The sequence below is a fragment of the Argiope bruennichi genome, chromosome X2 (genome assembly GCF_947563725.1).
Source record: "Argiope bruennichi chromosome X2, qqArgBrue1.1, whole genome shotgun sequence".
NCBI lineage: Eukaryota > Metazoa > Arthropoda > Arachnida > Araneae > Araneidae > Argiope > Argiope bruennichi.
Window position 1 is genome coordinate 68861171 of NC_079163.1, and position 25849 is coordinate 68887019.

The 25849-nt window shown below is 30.1% G+C and overlaps 1 protein-coding gene across 5 annotated transcripts in view; it reads right to left on the minus strand.

Annotated features, from left to right (window-relative positions):
* Window positions 1–25849, minus strand: part of LOC129961102 (E3 ubiquitin-protein ligase HUWE1-like) — a 254804-nt gene that overhangs the window by 108036 nt on the left and 120919 nt on the right. For all 5 annotated transcript variants that reach the window (XM_056074928.1, XM_056074930.1, XM_056074931.1 and 2 more), the window contains 7 exons: window positions 25172–25412; window positions 24487–24652; window positions 20364–20522; window positions 17212–17327; window positions 13771–14028; window positions 11570–11722; window positions 7304–7464 (listed from right to left, as the gene is read on the minus strand). In XM_056074928.1, the coding sequence (XP_055930903.1) occupies window positions 7304–7464; window positions 11570–11722; window positions 13771–14028; window positions 17212–17327; window positions 20364–20522; window positions 24487–24652; window positions 25172–25412 (1254 nt within the window). The remainder of the gene's footprint in view (window positions 1–7303; window positions 7465–11569; window positions 11723–13770; window positions 14029–17211; window positions 17328–20363; window positions 20523–24486; window positions 24653–25171; window positions 25413–25849) is intronic.

Genomic DNA, 25849 nt, shown 5'->3' on the forward strand with positions numbered 1-25849 from the left:
TATAGTATTATTAAGACAAGACAAATTTTTGAACGAAAGTTTCATATTAAATTTTCCAATTTACGCATGAGGGAATCATTTGCAAATTTTTGATAATAAGTAAATCATATAACATTTTTTGACTCCCCATCTCTCTCTCTCTCTCTCTCTCTCGTTCACCTGATCCGTGTTAATTTCATCTCCCGCTTCTTTGTTTAGAATAAACGAGAGATCAGCTAAAGTATCATTTTTTGGCCAAACATCTTCGCTGATAGATCACAGTGACACTGTCACTTTCATCAGAAGCAAGTAAAATTGCTTTAATTTCTTCTTCTTCAATGTGTTCACGATTTCTTTTACTCATAATGAAGAAATAATGAGCGTTTCAATACAAAAATTATTCTGATAATCCAAAAACCCGATTCACAGTACGTAAAATAAAGAGTAGAAATTCACAACTGAAGAGAAATTTTCAGAATGGCATTCGAAAAAGGAACTCAGTATTTATATAACGTAATTTCACTCTGTGAAGGGGGCGATAAAGAATACTCCCAATCTTTATTTGGTCATTTAATGCTAGTTTGTACTCGGCCTCAGAAATTCCGACAGTCCTTTGACGACAGAATAAGACGCTTGAAGTGTAAAACAACTTCCATCTACAGTAACAAGAGTCGCTACACATTTTGTGAGAAAACTGCGATGTGAATAGGCCGCAGTGACAATGCGATAGACTGTCTTTATATTATTACAATAGTCTTAATACTGAAAAGAGCTTCTGATGCTTATCCGAAAAATAAACAACTTTTCGGTATCCTTTACATATCATTCATCGTTAACAGATCACTTCAGTAGAAATTTTTTTATAAATGGCATAAAATCCTTCCAATTTTGAGCTAACAACACATGAAAACAGAAACTTAAACCATTTCAAAACACAAAATACATGCCAACAACCTATTTAGTGAATTGCTACTCAACCCATACCGTCCGAAGGCATAGGGGAAACTACTGTGAAAAAGCCGCGATTGTCGAAGATAACGAGGACCTCCTGGAGTGTTTAGTAGAGTAGCCGCTTTTAATACCCATCTCCCCTAAAACGGCTTGCTGGCGCCCCAATTGAAAGTTATAGGGTAAATTCTGAAACCACCCGGCTGGAATTGAGAGGTTTAAACAGGCAAATTAGAAATCAATACAGAATTAACAACAATGTACACATTCTACAATATTAAATAAAAAAAGAAACAGGCATGATAATAATTCAAGAAAACATAGTTGATACCAATGAAAGATCTTACTGCAAAATTTAAAAAAGTTTTATTAAATCGAAAGGTATTAAAAATTTATTTTAGATTAATTTTCTAGCAATGCAGTCCAAAATCAATTTCGGAAATTGAGAGCACACAAAACTGTGAATCCAGTAATTGTAAAAAAACAGAAACAGGTCATTAAATTACTGAGCAAACTTTTTAAAACTTTGAAATTGGGAATATGCTATGATGAATTTGGAACAAGAAAGATAAGAATTAATTGGCATTTCAAAGGCTTGCAAAGATCGTTAGAACAGAACGACCAAAATTGGAAGTTAGAAGTTCAAAGGTGTGAAGGAAAAGATTCATTCATTATACAGAGGAGCAAAATTAATTCTATTAAGAAATCAAAAACTTAACGACCTTTTAAAGCACACCACTTAAGGGTGCCGTATACACGCCACCTACAATTTTCAAACGTAATGTTATCCTATGGAGAAATATTTTAAAACTGTAAAGTTTGCTATTGCGGTTTATTTCTGATGAAGTCAACTGCAATCAGTAGAAGGAATAAAATCACAAGTTTCTGCCAAAGGAATTTTTTCTCGGACTTCTCAAAGTATTTTTAAATATTTATTAAAAATCGCAAAATTTCAACATCGCACATTTAAATAATTCTATACAAAATTCTATCGTAAATAAAATAAAAATAGCATAATAGCAACATCACTATTGGTATCTTCTTTCCGATGCATATTTAATTTTTTTTTTTAAATGTGTAAAAGCAGTATTTTAGTTCTAAAATTGGAAAAATAATTTGCACTCCCCTCCAATGCTCCTTTAACCCTTCCCATTCGCGGAGGAATACACTATAAACCCACCCTTTACAATCTGATTTATTATCTGGTCTTCACTAGGTCTTAAAATCTCCCCCTCAGCATTATCTTCTTTCCTCCTTTCTTTCTTTCTTTTTATTTTGTTTACCATCACAGCTGTGGTCTTCACAATCCACACTTGTTTCTGCGAATGCTACCGCATCCTTGTAAACAAATTTAGTAGACTGTTTTCAAGTATATGATTATATCTATCTGTAAATTTGGAAATCGTTTATTTTTCTTGCTCACATGTGTCACACTATCAATGTTTTATATATTTGATATTGTACATAGCATTTATCTTATTTATATATTTTGCAATAAATGATAATAAATTTTATTCTAAATGGAAAAGTAATATTGATTTCATCAGAAAAATAATTACAGAAATTAAATTCATTTAAAGGGTGGTAAGATATAAGAAAATCTGTATCCTCTTTTATTTACTAATATTTGAATATTCTCATATTTCTAAATACGTTTTCTTCAAAATCGCTATAATCTTTTCTCATAAAAGGAAATGTATGTGTATGTATGTATATTACATTTGTTCACTAACAATATCTTTATCAAAAAAATTAAAAAAAAAAACGTGTAAAACCTTTTTTTTTTTTTTTTTTTTTTTTTTTTTTTTGCTTGTTAACGATTAATATAATTTAATAGCTTTATTTTATGTTTCTAGTTCTGATTTTGCTAATATTTATAAAGTTACGATTAACTCCGTGCAAGTACTGATAATTATATTAGTGGTTTGGGAGCTATTTTAGAAATCTTAAGTAAAGCTTTCAGAGAAATTTTCACGCATCGTTATCATTAGATTAAAATTTCAACAGCAACATAACAACAAAGTAATGTTTTTTTTTGTTTTTTTTATAATCTATATTAGCATTTCTGTACCAATATATTTTTCTGTTGATCTTTCCTCCTATTCATGTATCTACATTGCTTCAATTTGGATAATGAGAAAATAATTGTATAATGGAACAAGGAAATGCCCTTAATGTAATAAATTATTGGATGTATAAGAATCAATGTTAGTGAAATTAATTATATTAGATGAGAATATAATCTGTAATGCGCATAAACAATGCTGAATGAGTAAGTTTTTGTATTAGTTGAACTTTAAATACTTTCGTTTTTCAAGTTCCCATTTTAGCTGAGATTATTGAAAATTAGAAAGATGCCTTGCACAAAATGTGGAACAGTATAAGTTTTTTAAACTAGTAGTAAATGTTGCATGTCTATTGAATTTGAAGTTCAATATACACTTATGAGTAAGCGATCAAAAGCAAGCTAAGTTAATTTTATCAATCATAAATCTGGATTATAAAAAGTATCTAAAACTAAGTTGATCACTGCCTTCATAAAAACTTTTTCTTATATGACAAAGAAATAATGTTTTTTAATGTGTATTGGCATTTGTGTTACAATATATTTTACAACTATTTTTCTTCCAATTCATGGTTATATATAAGTAATCATAATTTCTATTTTGAACGAAGCAACATTTCTACCAAGTTTTTTAATTGAATCTCACTAAACATTTTTTAAAATTTTAGTTACTTACAAATAAATAAATAAAAAAAATGGCTTATAAGGCATCAGGTATGCGACACAGTTTTGACTTATTCCGGATGTTAGAGAAATGTTTGCGGTCACTTTACTATTTTCTTTGTTAAATACAAGTGACCATATTATACATATTGTGAAATATTAAGAAAAGAAATCTATAGAAATTAGATTTAATTTTTTTTTTAAATTGTAACCCTTTTTTTTATTTTTATATTATTTTTTTTATATATATATAAATAAAAATTATTACAAAGCCAAGATGAATTTTCAGATTGAAACATTCTAGAATTCTGATACGAAATCCTGGCTAAGCGGATGAATGGTGATATTGGCAAAATCCAATAAATAAATAAAACAAAAGAAAAGAAAAAATCATTCAATCAATGGTTTAAAAATTTCGAAAACCAGGAGAAACTTAATCTAATATATGCATTTTACAATTTATTTCTTTCTTCCAATTTATGCACAATATCATATTAAGTTGGTTATATTTCACGTTTAGAAAAGCTAATTAATAGAATTTATCCCAACATTATTTTCAAAATAACTATATTTTTTCTTTTTTATATGGTACAAATGAGTCATTTAATTAAAATTTAGGATATTCTCTTTTTTGCGAAAATCAGGCAGAAATAGGAACATCCCAGCTACACAGAAACACCAGGTCATATCAAATACGTCTCATGAGTTGAAAAATTCACCTTAATTTTGTTCGTTTCCTTCCTCATTTAAGCTTATTTAATATTTTTTTAAATAAATAATTTACTAATAAAATTTTAAAGAAAATTTATGGACATTTTATTAAAATTCGCTTTAAGTACTAAAACTATTGAGAGACAGGATTGAACCTATTCTTTGGGGATGAGTTCATAGGCACATAGATCTTGCCCGATCCTCCTGGATTGAAAAATTAATGAACGTAATTATTGTTAAAAATGAAATCGCGTCAAATGAAATACTATAAATATTAAATTATTCAATTACTCCTTCTAAATTTCAGGATTCTCTAATATTAATTAACATAATTATGAAGAGCATCTAATTGTCCCAAATCGAAGAACTTCATTAATTAATCAGTGCTGAGTTCTGTGTTCCAAGAGTCCTTCTAACATTCACGCTGCTGATAATCGTGTTTCTGTGCAAGCAGAGAAAATCTAAAATATCCAACTCAAAGAGTATCTTTTCCAAACAAGTTTGGGTGGGTCATGAACCCCACTAAACCCCTCTCCTGATGTACAAAGACAGTGTCGGGTTTCGAAAAAGAGTAAGGGACAGTTTTATTGGGGCCAGTTCGGTGGGTCGGTTGACCTTCTGAGTGTCACTCTCTTCACACAGCAATATCTTCAAGGGACTAGGAATTCTTTTTTTGTTGGGTGTTATTCGGCTTGTCAATCAAACCTTTTAAGCCTCTTCCGTCATTAGTTTGGTCACCGCCTTATCCCCCCCATCGATAGGTGGCGCTTTCGTCGACATCGGGTTTCTTTCTCTGTATATGGCACTCTTAAAACTATAGGAAGCACTTCAAAGGTAGACATATTTGAGAACCATCAGTATACAAAGTGAGACTGATTTGGTCTATAAAACGAAAGGGTGATAGAAGAGTCCATGTGAACCATAAAAACACTACAGCAACACAGCTCTCACTGTAAATTATGGTGGATAAAATTAATATGTACCATTAAGGAGAAAATCCTAATTTACAATGTTTCTGACATACATACATGTAAAATAAGAACATATTTCGAAAGAGCATGAAAAATTATAAAAAAAGTCATGATTTTCATCAAGTTATCTGCCTTTTAATCCGAGTTACAAGCACCGAAACCATAGCGAAATCGATTTAGCTCCAAAATCTCTCTCCCTATAAAGGCTTATGTGGGTGCAAAATTGGACCGAATTTGCAAATCGTCATTTGGAACGCTTCCGCCCTTGAATTATTTAGTCTGCCACAGCGGAAAATCTGAGACAACACTTTTTTTTTTTTCTTTCTTTCTTTCTTTCCAGTTCCTCTTCTTTCTTTCCTGAGTTGGATAACACACACACACACACACCAAAAAAAAAAAAAATGAGTTCAACAGTTTCGATTACAAATCGAAATAGTCGGAAACAAGAAGATAGGGAAAATGAAAGTGGTAATGAGTCATTCATAGGAAGATCTAGTCGGAATGAACGAAACAAAGATGTAAAGTTTTTTTTTTTTTGTTTTTTTGTATGGAGAAGCACAGTTATGGAACTATGCTTTTTATGTCTGGTACGTTTCTCGGAACGAGACAAGAAAAAAAAAATACCCAAAAGATAGCCATGATCAAAAAGGATTGTTTCGGAAAATCTGTTAAATCCGTCGAAAATGTTAAAGATTTACAAACCATCAAAGGGACTAAATAGACTTCTTTGGGGATGTAAAACGCCAAAATTCACCATGAGGTAAAAAAATCTTAGAATTATATATTTTTGCTTTGCAACATTTTTATATATATCTGCTACCAGAAAATCAGAAACTGGTGATTTAGTTTTATTTCAGTTTCCAATTTAGATGAAAAATTAATGTTAAAATTTCATGCAATTTGAAGTAATTTTGAATTTAGAAATGGTTATAGTAATAATATTATATAATCTCTACAGAATAACTAAATAGTGCCTCAGTGAAGCAAAAAAAATCACAGTGTGATTCTTGTGTATTGGTAAGCAGAGAAAATAGGAGGTATAACCCACTAGTCTTTAATATTTAATCTTGTAAATACCTTTCTACATACAATCTGTCAAATCTATGAAACCTCACATATTCCATTCCCCCCCCCCCCCGAGAACGCCCGCAATAAACCATATCAGTGTTCAAGTTCAGGAGAAATTCAATCTTTTGTTTGCAACACATCACTGAATTGGCGTTCTTCGAAATACATTCATCGGAAAATAAAAGCATGGAGGAAAAATGGAATATATACAAATTCTCTAATATGAGCTCTTTCGGATATGAAGATGTCTCTTAATTTGTTATCATAGTGTTCATAAATTTAAAAAAAATGACAATTCTCTTATTTGATTTTAAAATTTACTTTTTTGAACCTAAATAAAACAACAGGTTGAAACTGGATATGAAATTAAAATCAAGAGCTACAATGGCATACAAACGTCAATTTCAGTGATATTTCAAAAGAAAGGCTGAATTTCTCATGAATTAGAACAATAATATGAATTATTGTGGGCTCCTTTGAATTTGTAAAATTTGACAGAACGATAATTACAGTGCTCCATATGAAATATTTTGGTGACAATTCGATTTTTCCACTTTGACATTGTTTCAGCTTTAAATCCAGGTAATCTAGATGAAAATAGTGTCATCTTATAAGATTTTAGATGTTCTTTCAAAATATGTGCTTATTTTACGTGCAGGTCAATCAAACGCTTTTTAAATAAGGATCTTCCCCCGTCGGTTTCATATTCATTTTATCCACCATTACTTAAAAATGGTAAGCTAAAGGGCAACATGAGTTATTACCTTCTTTCATTTAGTAGACAGTATCAATTTGTTTGGCCACTCAAACTCACCCAATATAATACAAAGGGATATATAGTTTTTGTATTAAGAGAAAAAAAAATCACAAAAGAAGCAAAATAAAATCTTTTACTTACGGGGTTTGAGATCTTAAAGCACATCCCCCTAATTGATTTTGGGAAGATGTTGATGGACAAGATTCAATCATGGTACTAATCAATCCAGTAAGAGCTTGAATGCGGGCATGTTTTTCGCTACTTTCTGGCAGTGATAAAGCTCGCAGAAGAGCAAGTCGTACCTATTTCATTAAAGGAAACCATTGAGTTTAGTTATCCGAAAAACTTTTCAAAATACACAATACCACGAATAATCACTTAAAGTCAAGAAATAAAGGGGCTTATCGGTCAGATAAGGTTACTGGAACGCGCAGATCAGAATGGACTACTTTCAATAATTTAATCACGCGATTAGACCTTTTAAGGAAAGGTGCACGTATTATTAAGGGCATATATTTCACAATCAAAATTAGTACTGATTTTCAAACTTTTAAGCCTCTAATAATACTCCTTTTAACCTATTCCATTAAACCTTTCATATTTAGATGATCAATCTGCAATATTAGTTTTCAAGAACGATACAATTATTCTTTGATGTATCCAGTGATTCACTTGCATGGCTAGGAAATGGATTTAAATCGCTAGCACTACCACGTAAATAAAAAAGGGTTATCTTTTTTTTTCTCTGCTATTAATTGCACTTTAGCTTTTTCAGTAATTACAGTATTAATAACATCTTTAAATAGTACAGTGTGAATATGAATGACGACGAATATGAATTCGTCGCTGCTAAGATATCGGTTATATCCACTGTCGAAAAATATCGCTTCTCCTTATCATACGCAAGAAGTACGTCGATTGATTTGTTATTCCATTTCGCGATTGGCAGCAGACCAAAATTTTGTTTTTTGATATAATGAGTGGCTTTTGCACAGTGCTGCTTTGTGACAGCCCCAATACTCACATATAGGGTGCGAAGTGAGAAAAACAGCTTAAAAATTATGTACTTTTAAGCACCTTAGACAAGAAAAAAAAAAAGTATCTTTGCACATGCACAAGTATGTAAACCTGTGCATTTCCTAAGCAAGTATTTCTGTCTAATAATAACGCAGAGTTTTTATTAAATTTTTTTTCGGACCTTGAAAAAAGTTTTGAATATAAAATTGAAAAAAATTATTCAAAGAACTGTTTTAAAATATTAAATTTAAATTAGAGCAAATAATTTTTTAATCACGATTTTAAGAGCGGTAAAATAACGTAAATCAAAGAATCAATTGTATTATTTTGAATGTTCTTATTATAAAATTCAAGATTTAGAAAAATTAGATTCAAAACTAATTTTTCAAAAATTACTAAATACTGAAGGAGAAAAAATGCATTCATTCAAACAAAATTAGTATAATAGAAACGCTTTTTTTAAAAAAAAAAAAAACTTTTATAATAATTTTAAAAAAAGTTTTGTTCAAATCTGCTTTGATGTTACAGCGACAAAGCGTCAACTAAATTTCTTTAAACTAGACTTATAAAATTTTGAAATATCCGTTCTTAGAGGACCTGTAATACCCAAGAAGTAACTTTCCAAAATTTATGTTCCTAAATTCAATGGTTTATGTTGCGCATTGCTCTCTTAATCAGGTCAAACCCTTAAAGGGAGCTTTCTTTGAGATAAAATTTTGTAAGTTGGAAAAAAAGAAAAGGAAAGGAAAAATCGTTACTATAAAATTATAGTGTCTAAACCCTGAAGAATAATAGCTTTAAAAGTACCAGAATAGCAGTTACCCCACCCCCTCCAGTAACAGCAAAAATACGGCGCGATCAGATTAACAAATCATAATTTTCAAATGAATGAGGTCATTTGAAATGTATACCTTGAAAGAAATCACGATCAGTGAAAATTTATGGCTCCAAGTTAAAATCTCATCAAACTAGATTTTAAGCGATCGATTAAGATAATTACACATCACAATTACATTTCAGTAGGGTACATTAAAATCAATCTAATAAGTTGTTCAAGGTATTGCTCCAAAGCACCATATTAAAGAGAATGATGATCGAATGTCGACTATACCATAGAGGCTTCACTGTAAGTGTTTTTACAATAGTCCGATCCACTTCTTTGGTGCCCATATTCATTCAAACTGCTTATTTTCGTTTTTCGTTGATCGGACCAATCTGCCACTTAACAGAAGAATTCTCTTAAATCTCCATCAGCTTTATTGTCTGGCATTTTGTGCTGGTTAAGCGATTCAATAGTGCTGATTTCTGAGCAGGGGCTTTATCTTCATAAATTTCTTCCAATTTAAATTATACTTCCCGAGATGATGCACAATTTTTAATTTAGTTCTGTTGGCGATACGCACAATATAATTTCTGCTTTCGCTTTCTCGTCCATTTCTATATCCACTTACCGCATGTGTCTTTTCATTCTGCATCTCCATCAATTGGCTCTGGTTTTATTTTAATTTCTCCCACATAAGTCCACAAATCATTTGTAAATATTAATAGAGCTTTTATTTGCATATTTCATAATTGTTTCTACTGAGCATTGTCACTGTTTTAAACAATGTCATCTTTGATGCTTTCACTTCCAATTAAGCATTTATAAGATCTGGTTCTATAACCAGTTACTAATTATTGGAGAAATATTATATGCAGTATCTATCTGAGAAGGACATTGAGAAACCACAATCACAAGAAATCGGCTTATTTTCGGACATCATATATGACGTTTTCAGACTTAGCATATTCTTTTCTGTATTCCTTTTATTTACAAAGTATAAGAGCAATTGGATTTTTTTAAATTGCACGCAGTTTTCTGCTTTCCTCTTATGGTATGACTTAATATTTTCATGTTTTCCCATATTACTTAACCTTATTAGCTTCCTACAAAGCGAGCAGTACACAGTAAACGGATTTTGCAGAACATCTCAAACTCATTCAGCAAAGTCAGGATTCATAATTTTATCCGTTTAATCTGTATTAAATACTGATTTTGAGCAGCTCATTGTTTTAAAAAAATTCTGTAATTTACTCTGAATAAGTTCACAATTTTTTAAAATCATAAACAAATCATTCAATAAACTCACGTGTGAGTGACTAAACACCAGACTGAATATTGCCATTTCCGTCAGAGAGTTATAATCCACTCTCTCACGCAATTATAGGTCTCGCTCATTAGCTGCAATCCGGCAATCTCACGGAAAGGGAATGATTATTCCTGAAATCGAAATTAAACTGATCTCTATAAAAAAAAAGGGGGGGGGGTGAGTACTAATGGATGTGTTTCCGCGATTACACCTGCTTCATTCTTGGTGCTGTGATTACGATATTTTATTCTTGCAATGCTCAATGCTCAGATCTTTCATTCGGCGTTTTTCAGATGAAAGGGGGGGAGAAATGGGGAGGGAGGGGTTGAAGAAACTTAAATTTTCCTTCATTCCTTCTTTTATTGAAATACTCAAATTTTCCATAATTTTCCTTGTTTCTTAGTTGATTTTAAAATTCCCTGTATTTTCTTGGTGTCGTGGCAACCCTGTGAAAGTATCTCAACAATGACAAGTTATATTTCTAAAAATTATTTAATTCATTTGTCTCACTGTCTTTCTAAATATGGGGAGGAAAAATTCTTGATATAAAACAATATTTACTTTCAAACAAAGCAAATAATTATTTTGCCGAATTTAAATAATTTTAATTATATTTTAAACAAAAGTCTAACAAGCACGATCTTGCAAGAAGTATAAGGGATTTTTTTTAAATGTAACTTGACTGCAGAAAAAAGAACTGATCCTCTCATGCCATCTATTATTTTTATTGAATTTACCCATCCTCTCATAAAATTTCACATTCTACATTTAAACAAGAATTAAAATTATGTGAAAGTAATTAATTTTTTTAATAAAAATGTAAACATTTTAAGTTTATTTAGAATTCGGAACAGAATGACCCAACTACTTGCATTAGAATTTCCATTTTGTTATATCAAACACTAAAACAAACAGAAACTGTTTCTGCTGAATGAAATTAATTAAAATAGGCATATAACATCATATTTGCTGTAAATGACTGAAGACAAACATTAATACCTTGTTATTAAAAAAATATCTATATGGAACATTAATCACAGTTTGCATATTTTATGTAGAGAAAAATATTTGATTTATGACAATTTCATGCACAATTCTACTGAATAACAAACTTATGACTATCAAAAATTAAGCACCACTCTGAATTAATGCAAAATTACTTTTACATTAATTTTATCAAACTGAGAATAAATATTACAACTGAGATACAAATGATTGCAAAATAATTATAATTCAATACAATAAAATATATTTAATTTACCTCATTAACAAGAGATGTCTGAGCCTCAACGGAATGATTACATGATGCTATAGCTGCAATGAGAACTCTAGCCAGAGCAGGAGTTTCTTTATCTCCAGCTGTCTGATTATTATGAAGCAAATTATCCAAGATAAAAGCAAGAGCAGTGCAATCCTAGAAATGTACATGCAGGATGAGTTAAAATTATTTAGTGTTCATATATACAGGGTAGTTATAATTAAACCTCCCCATTAAACAACATCCTACAACGCAAACGGATTGCAGCGAATTTTGTTATATAGGCTATACTCGAAAAGCGCTCGAGTATTTGGAAAAAAAAGAAAAAGAAAAAAGTTTCCAGATATCCACCAGAGGGCGCCTTTTCGGGAAAAACATTAACATAATAAATGCCCAAAACGGAATATAGAAACAATATTAACAATCCAGAACAAGAATTATGAGTAATAAAATGTAAAACCGGGAAAAGCTGTCAATTCTAGGAAGAAAAAAAAAAGTCGAGATTTGCATGCTTGCGAAGTAGGGGAATCTTTATGCAAAACAGGTTACGATAAGAAACGTTTGCAGTCGTTGTCATGCTTTATGTCGATGTTTCCGCCTGTAATGAAGACGGTATCTTGTTGAAATTAATCTTAATTGGACTAAGATTTCTTTCTAATCTGTTCTTGCTTCTGCAAACTGAACTGTGTTTCTCAAACAGCGTACTGTTATTTTTTTGTTACCTTTACTTAATATGGTTCGATGACAAGGTGATCAGAAACTAGTCAATAAATGTTAATATTGTTTCTGTATTCCGTTTTGGTCGTTTATTATGTTAAAATTAATGTTTTTCTGGAAAAGGCGCCCTCTGGTGGACATTTTGGAACTAATTTTTTCCCAAAATTCCGTGATTCACCTACAATCTTATGTATAGTCAGAATACCAAATTTCGTTGAAATTCGTTCATTCGTTTGCGTTGTATGATGCTGTTTATTGGAGAAGTTTAATTATAACAACCCTGTACAGCGATCTTCCAATAATGCACACCCGAGATAGTTTGAGAAAGCAGATAATTCCCTTTTACAGACTTTGCATCAAGGTTGTCACTGAAATCTGCAAAACAGTTCCCAGTGTTTACCCTGAATGTATATGAAACATAAGAGGAAATGAGCGAACAGCACTCATGTGTTAGTTAAAATTAAATAACAAAACTCCATAGCTTTAATGAGCGGAAAAAGCAATGTTCTTCAACCAGATGTGGATTTAAACAAGATGCAATTTTCAAAATAGTATCATTTTTAGATATGCGATTATATATATTTTATAGAATTCTTCACAAATATAAAACAATCTGCTAAAACGCCTCTTTTTTTTTTTCAGTTCCAGTAGCTCCATTAGTAATCAAGTAACTTGTAACCATTATTCCAATATAGGAACTTTTTTTTTTCTCAACCTTAAATTTTTAGTATCATCAAGTCCTATAAAAAATAAGTGTTTTTGCTTGCTCAAAGTACAGTTGTAGATCTTTAGCAAACAAACAATCTGGTTACATGTAATGAAAAATTAATACTGCACATTAAAAATTTAATTTATTAAAAACCTTAAGAGATTGTGTACAAATAGGGATGATAATCACTTATTTTACAAGTATTCTTATTTTTCAAAATAAATAAAATAAAAATGCTAAAATAAATTCCAAAACTTGTTTCAATTTTATCTCGCATCAAACTCAAACTAACTGAAAACATTATACATAACTTTATTATCTTTTCAACATCATTACATCAAATATAATGGTTAGAAAATTAAATTAAAAGAAGTATTATAACAATATTTAATAAGTTAAAATCATTCTTTAATTTTTACAATTACTACACTTACTATAAGTCACAATAGTACTGTGAAATTTGGAGAAAAGACTCAACAGTAAATGTATTTAACATGCACAGCTTCCAATACAAAATGAAAAATGTGGCTAATGTGCTAATAATTAAAAGAATACTGACTCTAAAAGATAAAAAACGTCAAAGATAATACCTAAACATTAATTTTATCATTATGAAATTTCAAAGTTTTAACTGCTACACTTCCTGCAAATAATTGCAGGTATAATATAAAATATCTACAGATCGACAATTCCTGTATGTGAATATCAGCTCACAAGCACTTCCATATTCATTAACTAAATCATTAAATATATATATAAGAATAATAAATGTACATACTTCTATAATAAGTTCAGAATCATCAGCATAGAAGGAATAATCGGCAATCAAACGAGCACACTGTGCGTATGATCGAACCAATTCTGCTAATAATCGACATATACCCGATTTTCTAATAATTGGAACATTCTTCATTGAACTTGTATCTGATTTACTGTCTTTAGAGGCATCTTTATTTAATCTACTTTCTCGAGAAATATTAATAGATTCATTACTATCACTAAAGCTATCAACATTAGGTAGAGCAAGAGGTATAACCTGTAAAGAGAATAAAAAATTTTAAATTTATATTCACAAATTTTGACTTTCACATTTTTGAAATTTATATACTTGCAATAATAAAAGTACAAATTGATAAAATATAAAATCATAATCTCTAAAAAATTATCCAAAACGTACAGTAAAGCACTTCGCGCGTTTTGTTTTGGTGAATGTGTGTGTGTGTGTGTGTTTTAAATGTGTGCTTATAATGAATGCATGCACAAATAATAAGTTTTTATTTTGTAAGCTTGTACTTAGAAATCGGAAAAGTTGCGAACGTGCATATGCATAGCACTGAGTTATTCCTTCTTTCCTATTCAAAACTTTTTTTTTAAAATTCCGTATTTGGCAATTCAGTTTATTTTACGCGCTTTCGATCACCATTTGTTTCAAACCGATTTTAATGATTACTTTAAGTGTTCCTGAAATATTACTTTGTTATGCGATTGCAATGTTCACAGTTTATTTACATTTCTTTAACACTAGATTGCAGCAAATGTCTGCAATATTTTTATTTCATATTTGGTTTTGCATTTCCACGGAAATGTGGATAGGGAATTCAGCGTCTTCTATATCAAGTTTTATTATTCTAGGGATCGATTAATTTTCTTTCACGTAACAATTCTTATTATGTCAAGCATTTATAGAAAATTGTTTTTATTTTATCATGCTTATTTTATTCCTTGATTACGTTGGGCAGAATTTCTTATTTTATGAAGTTCAGATGTTTTTTTTTTTTCTTCCAGGCCCGTGACTGATTTCCTTCTGTTAGTAGATCACTAATTAGATTAATTACAAAAGTCAGATTAATTACTTGATGTGGGTATTTGTGAACATAGAGAAGATTCTCTCCTGTTAGGAAACCAAACTTTAAATGCTCTCTATATAATTACATCTAAAGTGTCCACAATTAGTAAAATATTTTGTTTCTATGCACTCTGACAATGTTCATGATATTTCCTATAGTAAAGTTCGTTAATTAATCTGTGACAATCGTATTTGAGTTATTGTTATTAAAATGACAGCCAATCCAGACTTGGACATTTTCTAATACTTAATAAACACGATTGAAAGCAAATTTTTATAATAGGAAAAATAACTATACAACATCAAGTAACTTATCATTATTCCAATACCGGTATTTCTTTCTCGGCCTCATATTTGTTGGATCACCAAACCATATCAAAAATAAGTGCCTAATGTTTTTGCTTCTTCGATTATGCTTCTTTTGACAATGTTTTTCATTAACTGTTTAACAAAATGAAAGGACTTTTAAATAAGAAAGGCACCATTGGGTCAGATGTCTGAATTTTTTTAAAGAAATGGTTGAAGATTATTCCAATATGAAAAAAAGCTAATTTTAGAATCAATTTATCCTGACAAGCCTTTATAATATTTTCACTAGTGGCAGAACCAGGAAAAGTGGTTTTTTTTTTTTTTTTTTTTCCTTTTCCCCCTAAAATTGAAGTTTATGTATTACTTTATGCTGTCAAAAACCTTTAGACCAATTTAGCAAACACTAATATTTTCTACAGAATGAAGAGAATAAACCTTCAACGAAAATTCAGAAGAACCAGTAACTTCTAGGAAATCAGAAAGTCCATTTGGACTCTTCAGTATTATATATAGTGCTTCTAAATAACATTTGCATTCCCTTCATGAGATTTGTGTTCATATTGAAATGCTCAATGGATTAAGTGTAAACCACAAATACCTAAATTTAAAATTTTCGTCATTTTCACAACGAAGCTCCTTGATATATTATAAAACTTTTCAATTTATATTTGATCCACTCATACTAATTTGTAAAAGAAAGCTGTTCCATTTTTAGTGTTTGATTACAATCTTTTTTTTTTTCTTCCTTGCAATGTTGAAAGAGCAGTATTTGTAAATTGGGGGGGGGGGGCGCCATGGCAACCCTGTGGATAATTATCTAAAATTTCACGTATTCTTGTTCCTTCACTGGATTGTATCAAATACTGAAACTTATTCGTTTTCTTATTTACCATCATTATGAATGCCCCCAGAAAGCCAGCCAAGTTCTTAATTTCACAATTAAATTTAATGAGATTAATTTTTTTTAAATTGACAAAAAGGGATTTTATTTCTTTTTCCTAAGACACGTCATCATTTAATTTTTCAGCCAGAACATTATATAATCTTGTGAATAGGATTGCATTTCTTAACGAACACATACCTTTTATTTAGTTTCATTTCTGAAGGAATCCAATAACAATGCACATATTTTATATTTAATGATCACGTCCTGTTCACCAGAATGTTGGGATTATCTGAATTTCATTACAGTACATTGCTTCTCCGCTAAAAATATTTTTATGATGTGGTTCCATAAAACAAAATAACAAGCATGTTAATCTGACTCCGTTTCCCGCGCAACAGAGAAATTAATCTTGGCTCAACGGCACTCGTAACAAAATGCGATTCTAATGTTTCGATGCTAGAATTATTTTGATTCCGTTAAAGATAACATAGCGTTTAATAACAGGGCAGATTGATATAATGAAATGTGACTTTAATAAGAAATTTTAATGTCTCAGAATCAATACAGAAATTTCAATACAACAGAAACACAAATTGTTTTCCTTTATAAAACATAAGTTGTAAAATTATGAAAACAGAATTGTGCTCATAATTTTCAAATGTAATGAAGTAAATGGATTTTGCTACTCCAATATTTGAAGTGTGTTTTTATATCAATATATTAGATGGCCTCTTATGAAAATTTTAACTGAAAATTCTTTAACAGTTCTTTAATTCCTTTCTAATAGTATTTTCATAATGAATGCCTGATGAACTGGTAGAATAAAACTGGATGGCCAACGAAATACAAGGATAAGTAGCATGTCATTGTATTTCAAGCAATACTTAATATGTATGCTCTTAATGGATTCATTCAAACAATAACAAAGTAAATAAGTTTCCATACATAACAGACTTGACTGCATAAATTTTAAGTAAATAATATAAGTTTAAAATCAATTATGCAACAAAAATTTAATTTTAACTGGCTATTCCCATTTAGTTCATAGACAGTGGTAAACTTCGAAATGTATTTCAATTATTTAAAACAACATAATCGAAAGAGGTCAATTAAATTAGGAATACAGTACACTTGGAATTATTTAAACACAAAATTTCATTATAAAGTAAAATATTTACCAAGGCATCGTCGTCATCAGTTTGTAACAGATCATTAGTATTTGCTTCCCGAAGTGGCGAGGTTTGCTCATTGGTTGATACTGCACTATCAGGATTTGATTCTGATGTTCCACCAACTAAAAATAAATTATGATCTCATTAACAAAAATATTAAACTGCATAAATTGTAAGGTAAAGTTACAGGTAGGTTAAGTAAACCAATTTTACTTTCGGATCAAATTCAAATTAAAATGGGTACATGAAATATCATAAAATTGGGAAGAAAAAAAAAACAAAATTATAGGCGAATAACATTAGTCAAAAAATGAGCGTTTCTATGAAAGCAGATTTGTCCGTCAAGAAAGTTTGTTATCCTGTTAAAAATACCTAAGATATGGTGGTCTCGACAATAAACATGCACATTGGCTAACTAACGACAATACCATGCACAATGGCAGAGAGCTTAAGATATATATATATATATATATATATATATATATATATATATATATATATATATGATATTTAAACTCTTAATTTCAATTTAATTAATTTCCAAAGTTTTATTTTAATTTAGCTCATAGTAATTTCATTCTAAAATATTCTCTTATTTTGTGATCCAATGCCACTCTCTCTACTTAATTCAAGAGAAGCTTTATAAAATTGTTGAATCGGCAAATAGCCTAACTTTCCCACACTCTGCGTGAAGGGGTAGAAAAATACCCAGTAAGCACATTCTTTTTAAAAGATCCCTGCGTTTCTCTTGCTTGTGATTGACATGCGTCAGAAATCCCTATCAGAATCTTAATAGTATATTAGTACTGTGAAAAAATATTTTCCCTATCCATATCTCATGTTATATAAGACGAGGGATAATTTATTTATTTCTTTCCCACTTATAGCCAATAAAAACAAATTTTAATTTGGCTTCACTCTGCCAACTCTGTGGAAATTATAAAATAAGGTTGTAAATTCCACAGTTTTAAAAGTAGTTAAATAAAGAATTGAATCAACCGAGTGGGAGTTTGCAGAATAATAAATATGACCTGGCTCCAATAATCACAAGGAGCTTGAGATAGTTGCTATTGTGTGTTATTCTCTGTAACTGTGCTAAAGACAGTACATTCACTGGCAATTACAGGAATTACGAGGATCAAGAGTCAACGATTTATGAGAACCGCAAAGGCTTTCATGTATTAAACTTCTTCCACTTGAAACTGTTGTAGATTGCTACAAGCAGAAATAATCATATTAATGAACATATGCTTCTGCTGAATAATAAATAAGGTGCAGATGATATGAAGAAACAAAAAGTTATGTGACATTACTACTGAATGTTCCGAGGCTGTAATAATAAAAAAATTGTCTTATTTATTTTCCTTGCTAAATTTATTTTATTTATTTATTTATTTATTTTCAGATTTCCGTCGATATTTTGCACATAATACCTACAGAACAAGAGTGGTTATCGGTTTTCACTTTAGATTTCGATCTTCAGAAAGGAAGGGAAATAAAAAAATAAAAAAAAACCTGTCAAAATGTTCAGTTGCACTTGCAAAGCTTCGCATCTCCTTTCTTTTTCGATTCAAGTTGAAATTTGTATGGTACTAATATTACGTAATATGTTTAATGTCCCGTTTAGAAGCTGAATATATCTATTTCGGTATAGAACTAATAATTTTGAATGGTGGTCAACTGACTTCCCCCCCAAATATTAGAGAAGCAACAAAAGTATTTCATATGTATAAAAAGACTATCCAATCTTTAGTTAAATAACTTTACAGGGAAAAAAAGCATTCTTTTAAAAATTGGTAAAAGATTTAAATATTAATAAGTGCCCATACTTCTTCAGAATAATATGTAATACAGGTTTTAATTTTAAGCAACTTTTAATACTCTAACTTTCAGAAGTATTATTTTAGAATAATATTAAATTTGCGAATAATCTAGGAATAACATAGTTGTGCTTGAAATATTTTCCATCCAGCAATCAAAGAATATCTGGATGGAGGGGATAACTTGATATAATCATACAGATGCCACATACTAAATGAATCTTAATCATAATGTTACATTGGACCCTAAGTGAACCTACCTTTTTCTAATTTAAATCATAAGATTTTTTACAAGGATTAGAGAACTTTCAAAGCCCCCACCCCCTCGCCGCCAGAAGCATATTGAAGAATGGCAGTGAATTTTGATTTTCATCCAAGATATATATATAGAGAAAAATTGTTTCCATTATTCTAATGAAAAATGCTAGATACAGAACTATTAGGCTAATATAAATAGTTTCTGCATTGAACGTATTCTCAGAAATGGCTGTTTACAAAGACAATAGTTATCAAACTAATTCATGTGGTAAGCTGCATCATTCATAATTAAGTAAGATGTCATAATTATCACTGCATAATTAAGGAAGATGTATAGAGAAATTATGGTTAGACTGATTTTCAGATACTTAAATCGTTCTAAAAATGCTTTATTAGCTAATCCAGCTAGAACTAAATAAGAAAACCGCAGGCTTAAAATATGAAGCGAGTATTACTTGCATTATATGCATTTATTTATCTTATAAAAGCAACATTAAAAGCCATTCAAAGCTTGCCAACAGAATGCTTATTTGCTTCAAAATAATACTCAAGTTTATTTCCCCCAAAACATACAATTTAGTATTAAATGCTGTCTAAAATTAAATGTATTCCCAAACTGGCAACTTAAGAAAATACTATACATTAAAAAAACTATGCACTTAGGGTACTTCATTTTTCTGGCATTTCATTGCATAAAATGGGCATTTCTTATCCATGTGGCATATTCAAAACATGAACCCTTTATACACTGAACGTTTTAGTTTTTATATTTCACACTTGTAATTTCTAAACTCAAAAGAGAGCCTCGACTTTTAAAAGATGAATACAATTTATTCCAATTAAAGCTTCCACATTTTTTTTTTTTTGAATTAAGCATAATTAATAAATGAAATTTAATAATCAGTTAAGAACTGTATCTTTACAGAATTGCCTTAATAAGCAATGAAACCTTGAAATTAAGCATACTGAAAAGCCTTTTCAATTCATTATTACATTAAGTAAAAAATTTCTGTAAAAGGTGGGAAACATTTAGGGGGTGTAAGTGGGAATAAAACATATTTTCAAAAAAATCAAAATTACCTTCATCGGGCAATTCAACAGGCTTTGCAATGAGGGCATTCAAAAGATCATATATTAGATTACTTGCTACTTCAACATCATAGGCATAATCAGACTGAGATGAATTACTTTTAGCAGGACAAGACTTCAACATTTGAACAGAAGAATTAGTATCATCATCTGAAAAATTGAATAAAATATATAAATACATATAATGCAAAATATTTACACTGACAAGTTGCACTATCACAAGCAGATATATTTGTGAAGTTTCATCTACAAAATAAGTTCTCTGAATTGCAGGTAACACAAAGGTCTTTTTAAACATTTATGTTTCAGAAAATTTCTAAATCACATAAAATTCAAATTTCTCAGAAAGATACTCTATTAAATTTGATTTTCCTGGAACAAGATCTTCAGGTGAGATAAACTAGCTGCATTGAAAACTAAAAATGAAGATTAAAGTGTTTCTAAACACAAAATATTATACCTAATAAATAAAAGGAACAAAACCAAAACAGAAATTCAAATTAAATATTAAATTTGAAAACAATGCTACTGTCAAGAAAAATCCAAAATCAAAGCATTAATGCATATGCTGGTTAAGTCAGTTCATAAAGCAGAACCTTAGTAAGTAATAAATGATCTACTATGATATATAACAGGAAAAAAATGGGGGGGGTAAGAGCTGCATGCAACAGCTCTAAGTCATTTGAGTAATGACACTATTTTTTTTAACCCAAAAAGGTGTTGAGAACAAGTAGATTATTTACTGTTTTTCTAAAATAGGTAAAAATATTATCATCCAAAATATTCTTATCTTCATTAACAATGCAATTAGGAAGTATCAATTTGCTGCTAAATATACTTTCCTATCGAAAGGGGTTGCTTCTAGAAACATCTTCCTTCTAAGATGAAATTTATTATATATATAAGTAATGAATTATGACATAAATGTGAATGTTCATGAATTTGCTAGCCTTTTCCTTTTTGTCGGCCATGTGGTATTTCCATCTAAATTTTTATCTAAATAATAGATTAATTTTAGATACCTTTTTTACAAAATCTACATCAATTTTTTTTTAATCAAATTTGTTTAGCAATAGCAACTACTGGCACTGCCGAGACATGTTTAAGACAAGGTTCCCCACCCCCCCAAATCACATCGGTTTGTAAAAGGTCTAATAGGAAATGAAATAAATGGAAATGAAACAATCTTCGCCAATGTTCTGTCCACTCGAATAGAACTAGCACTGATATTTGATGCCTGCGATTTTAAAACAGCAGAAATCAATACACTATATTGAGACATCAAATCATGACTAATTCAATGGGCTTCCACGAATGAAACATTTTAATTTTTTTTTTCCGTTTTATACAGGATTTAAAAAATGCCGGATGAGTATCTGCATAGTTAGAACATTTCAATGTTACTGAATTGCATATGCAATGGCAGCATGAACAGATGCAGCAAATATCACATTGGTTGTTGAGACTACCTATACTTATAACAGAGGTGGACAGACTTTTTCCAAGGTACAGGCAACTTTTAATTTTTTCAAGGTGTGGCGGTCCAACAAGCAGCGTACGTCTACAATATTATAATTATAACTTAATAATAAATTAGGAATATGTACTTACCTATATAACTACAAACAATAATAAATGTCACAAATATAATAATATCAAAAAACTCAAATACATTAAAAAATAAATAAATTTCATTTGAAGTTAGTTCTCATAGGTATAGTTTAGCCACATACTGTCCGCCAATAACTTGGTTATATAATTACTTACTAGTCTTGCACTGGATTCTAAGTGGTCGTCTGCGAGACGGGAACGATATGTTGTCTTAATTATAATCACCGTTAAAAATGCAGATTCACACAGGTAGGTAGAACCAAAGAACGATGTTAAATGATTTTTTTTAAAAAAAATTAAGATACACCCATAAGATTCCAAAAGTAATTCTTAGGTTCTGAACAATGTGCTTTTAAAATTATGTTATTTTGAAAAACTTTTCGTCATAGGTCTTAGAAAAGACGGTAGCCACCAAATGTCTTGGTGGTCCACCGGATGATCGTGGTCGACTTAATGCCCACCCCTGACCTATAGCATTACAAGCATTGCAGTGGGTCAAGAATGTATAGACAAATGTTACAACACAAACTGTCAGTTTGCATAACATTCAGCAGAACAAGTGTTTCAAATATTAAAATATTTCATGGTTATTAATTGCCTGAGATGTCAAACATGAATGAGATGAGCAGTGCAAACCTCTTATAAATCCAGCTATTTCAATAATTCGCTCCAGTATATTGTTGAAGTATCAGCTCTGAAATCACCTTAAGGGGAATATTTAGTCATGTTCAAAGATACTTCAACTGGTCAAGTTAACATAATGAATGTTACCACCTGCTACTTGGATTTTATTTCATTTAGTAGAACATCATAGCATGACTTTATAGCTGTTACTTCTTCAATAGTAGATAATATTAATTTATTGATAAGAAAAGCAGATAGTATATGAATAATTTAATCTGGATTAGTGAGGACTGTATGTTACTTTTATTGATTCTAGAGAAAGACATACCAGAAGGTCCCCCAACAGCACTGCCCATCATAGGTAGGCAATGTTATGCGAATTTAAAACACAAATCTCAACTTCAGTGTTAACTGAAACCTATACATAGCTGACCGCTTCCAAGAATGTCTGCAATTTTTATCGTAGAGATTCCACACAGTGACGGTTTCAACAAATTCCTAACAAGCTAACTACATAGATGGCTGACTATACAGGCGACTATCGGGGTATATTGTATGCAAGGCCATCAGGTATGGCTAGCACAAAGTAAATGATCATAAGACAGTTTAATTATGAAAGATACTTAGGTAATTCGGGTTTAAGATACCAGTACTTATGTGCACTCTTACGTTAACTACTTATGCAACATTTATTCTCCAGATCAATTAATTTAGAAATTTGTTTTTATAAAAGAGCAAATATGATAAATATTTCATTAAAATAAAAAAAAGTCACGAACCTGTCAAACTTTGCTATGCATTTATGATAATTGAATTAAATTCTTGTAATATAAGCATCGCTTATTTCTAATCTTAACACAACTATCACGATTTCTACATGTGATAAATCCTTTCTCGATGAATAACCTGTAAACAACTACTAAAATGATTGCTGGTTTTTTTTTTTTTTAAATATGCCTGATTAAAGAACCAAATTGTAAGACTGACAGTCTGAATGAGCCATGCCACAATTAGTTTACATATATAAAATCAACAGCTTTAATGGAATAAGATTGAATTTTGAATGCATTCTTAATTTAAATTATGCACAACTCAATACAAGTATAAATTAAATAGCAAATTTTCGAAGTACTTATAAAGTTTTACTAAAACGAATAAGTTTGAAGTTCTGCGAAGAATGTATTTAAATGCATTTGTGAGTAAATAAGAGTAGAAAATTATAAGATGTCATTCTGCTATCAAATTTAAGTTTGCAGCGGATGTTATGAGCGAGGATAAAACCTGAGACTTTGTGGTTCGCAGCCCAGTAACATGACCACAATACAAAAGCAATTGCCCGTGTAGCGTAGCTGTTAACTGCCTTATAAACTTTCACTACAAGTTTATGACTATCTCTCAGACCAGACAAGATAATTACAGAGAACTAAATATATTCAATAGTAAAATTTCCTTAAAAAACTGTTCATAAGCCATAAAGGACTTGAAAACACATATGCTGTTTATTTTAAAAGCACTCTTTTGAACATTTATCCACATCTCTATCTCAATAACTATCTGGCTAAAATTTGTCTAATTAATTTATCATTTCTTATGAAATCTCCTTTTCATGAACTACAACTAAAACAAGAATTTCTGCATTAGGAAGACTTATTTTATATTACTTTTTTTTACAAGACGGGAAAATGCTTCACGGAGTACAGCGATGTTATCAAAATAGTAAAAAAAAAAATCAAGACAGGAGGGATACATATTTAACTCCTCACACTAACATGATCTATACACATAAAATCTACAACTAGTTTAAGATCCAAAAATATTGCTTCACATGTATTTAGCTTTACTAAAATTCCCAAATCTTAATGAGCATAAAAAGCATTACCTCTTTTGGTAATTGGTAAAATCGTCATTCGTAAAGTATTAGAAGCTACAGTGGAAAAAACATCAGGATCTCGACAAGCAGCTGGCCCCAGAACTCTGAATATGTAATGCATTTCTTTTGATACCAACAATGACGAAGATCCTCCAGCAGTTGCTGATCTGATCACCTGGCAAACAATTCACTGAATATTAGACTATCCCCACTCTATTACAACTAAAGAAATAATTCATACATAACACAAATTTGAGCTGATAAAAAATGCTAATTGAACAAACGATTATTATTATATAATATTCAAATAATGAAACAAAAGAAAAGCATTTTGCTGAGCATTAAGTGAACAAAATATTTTGATAAATATTGCATAATTTATGCAAGATAAGTTCATAATAATTGTTTTCAAGAATTAAAATTTTAAATTCTATGCAATTAAGAAATGCTCATTTAAAGATGTTGAGAAGAATGCAAATCCTGATATTAATGGATATTGCAACTATTTAGGATACTGCATCCGTAGATGTGCTTAGTATTTAGTATTTTTTTTACACAAATTAGATAAACTTTAAAATATTGATACATTATTTAGAATTAAAAATAATCATTTACAAGTACTCAAAATCAAACATGTGCGTACAATATTCAACAAAGTATCAAAAACTACTAATCTACACGTTCACTAACTTACTTTTTCCATAGTATGAGAAAGAGTATTTGGATCTTCTAGAATGTGACGAAACAACAAGGCAGTTAAAGAAGTAAACCCAATAAATGCATAAGGCTGAGTTAAAGATAAAAGAGTCTTTGGTCCTTCCATTATTGCAAACATCACAGCGTTGCAGTGTTTTCGAGTCAGCCTTAAACACAACCTCATTACTGCATGTAAAGTATCAGGATCAAGAGGCACTTTCATAAGCATCACACAGAATCTAAATGGGATTAAAATAAGAAAATAAATATGGATAACAGAGACAGAAGATTTTTTGCAAACATTAAAGTTTTAAAAATAATATAAGATAAAATAAGAAAATAAATATGGATAACAGAAACAGAAGATCTTTTGCAAACATTAGTTTTCTTAGAAAAATTTCCTAATTAACATGCATGCAAACTTTATAAAAATAATACAGAAGAAAGTTTCATGCTAATGAATATCTAGCAAATGAGATTTGCCACTGACTAAAAATGGGAATCTGAATAATAGTTAATTTTAATAATATAAAGAAACTTCAAACAAATAAACATTGCAAGTATTTAGGTATTGATTTAATATATAGTTTTCCTTGTAATTCAGAATGTATAGCACAATTACACGTCTCATGCATTTGTGATTTGTAATGAAACTAAAAAAATGATGAAGGACAAA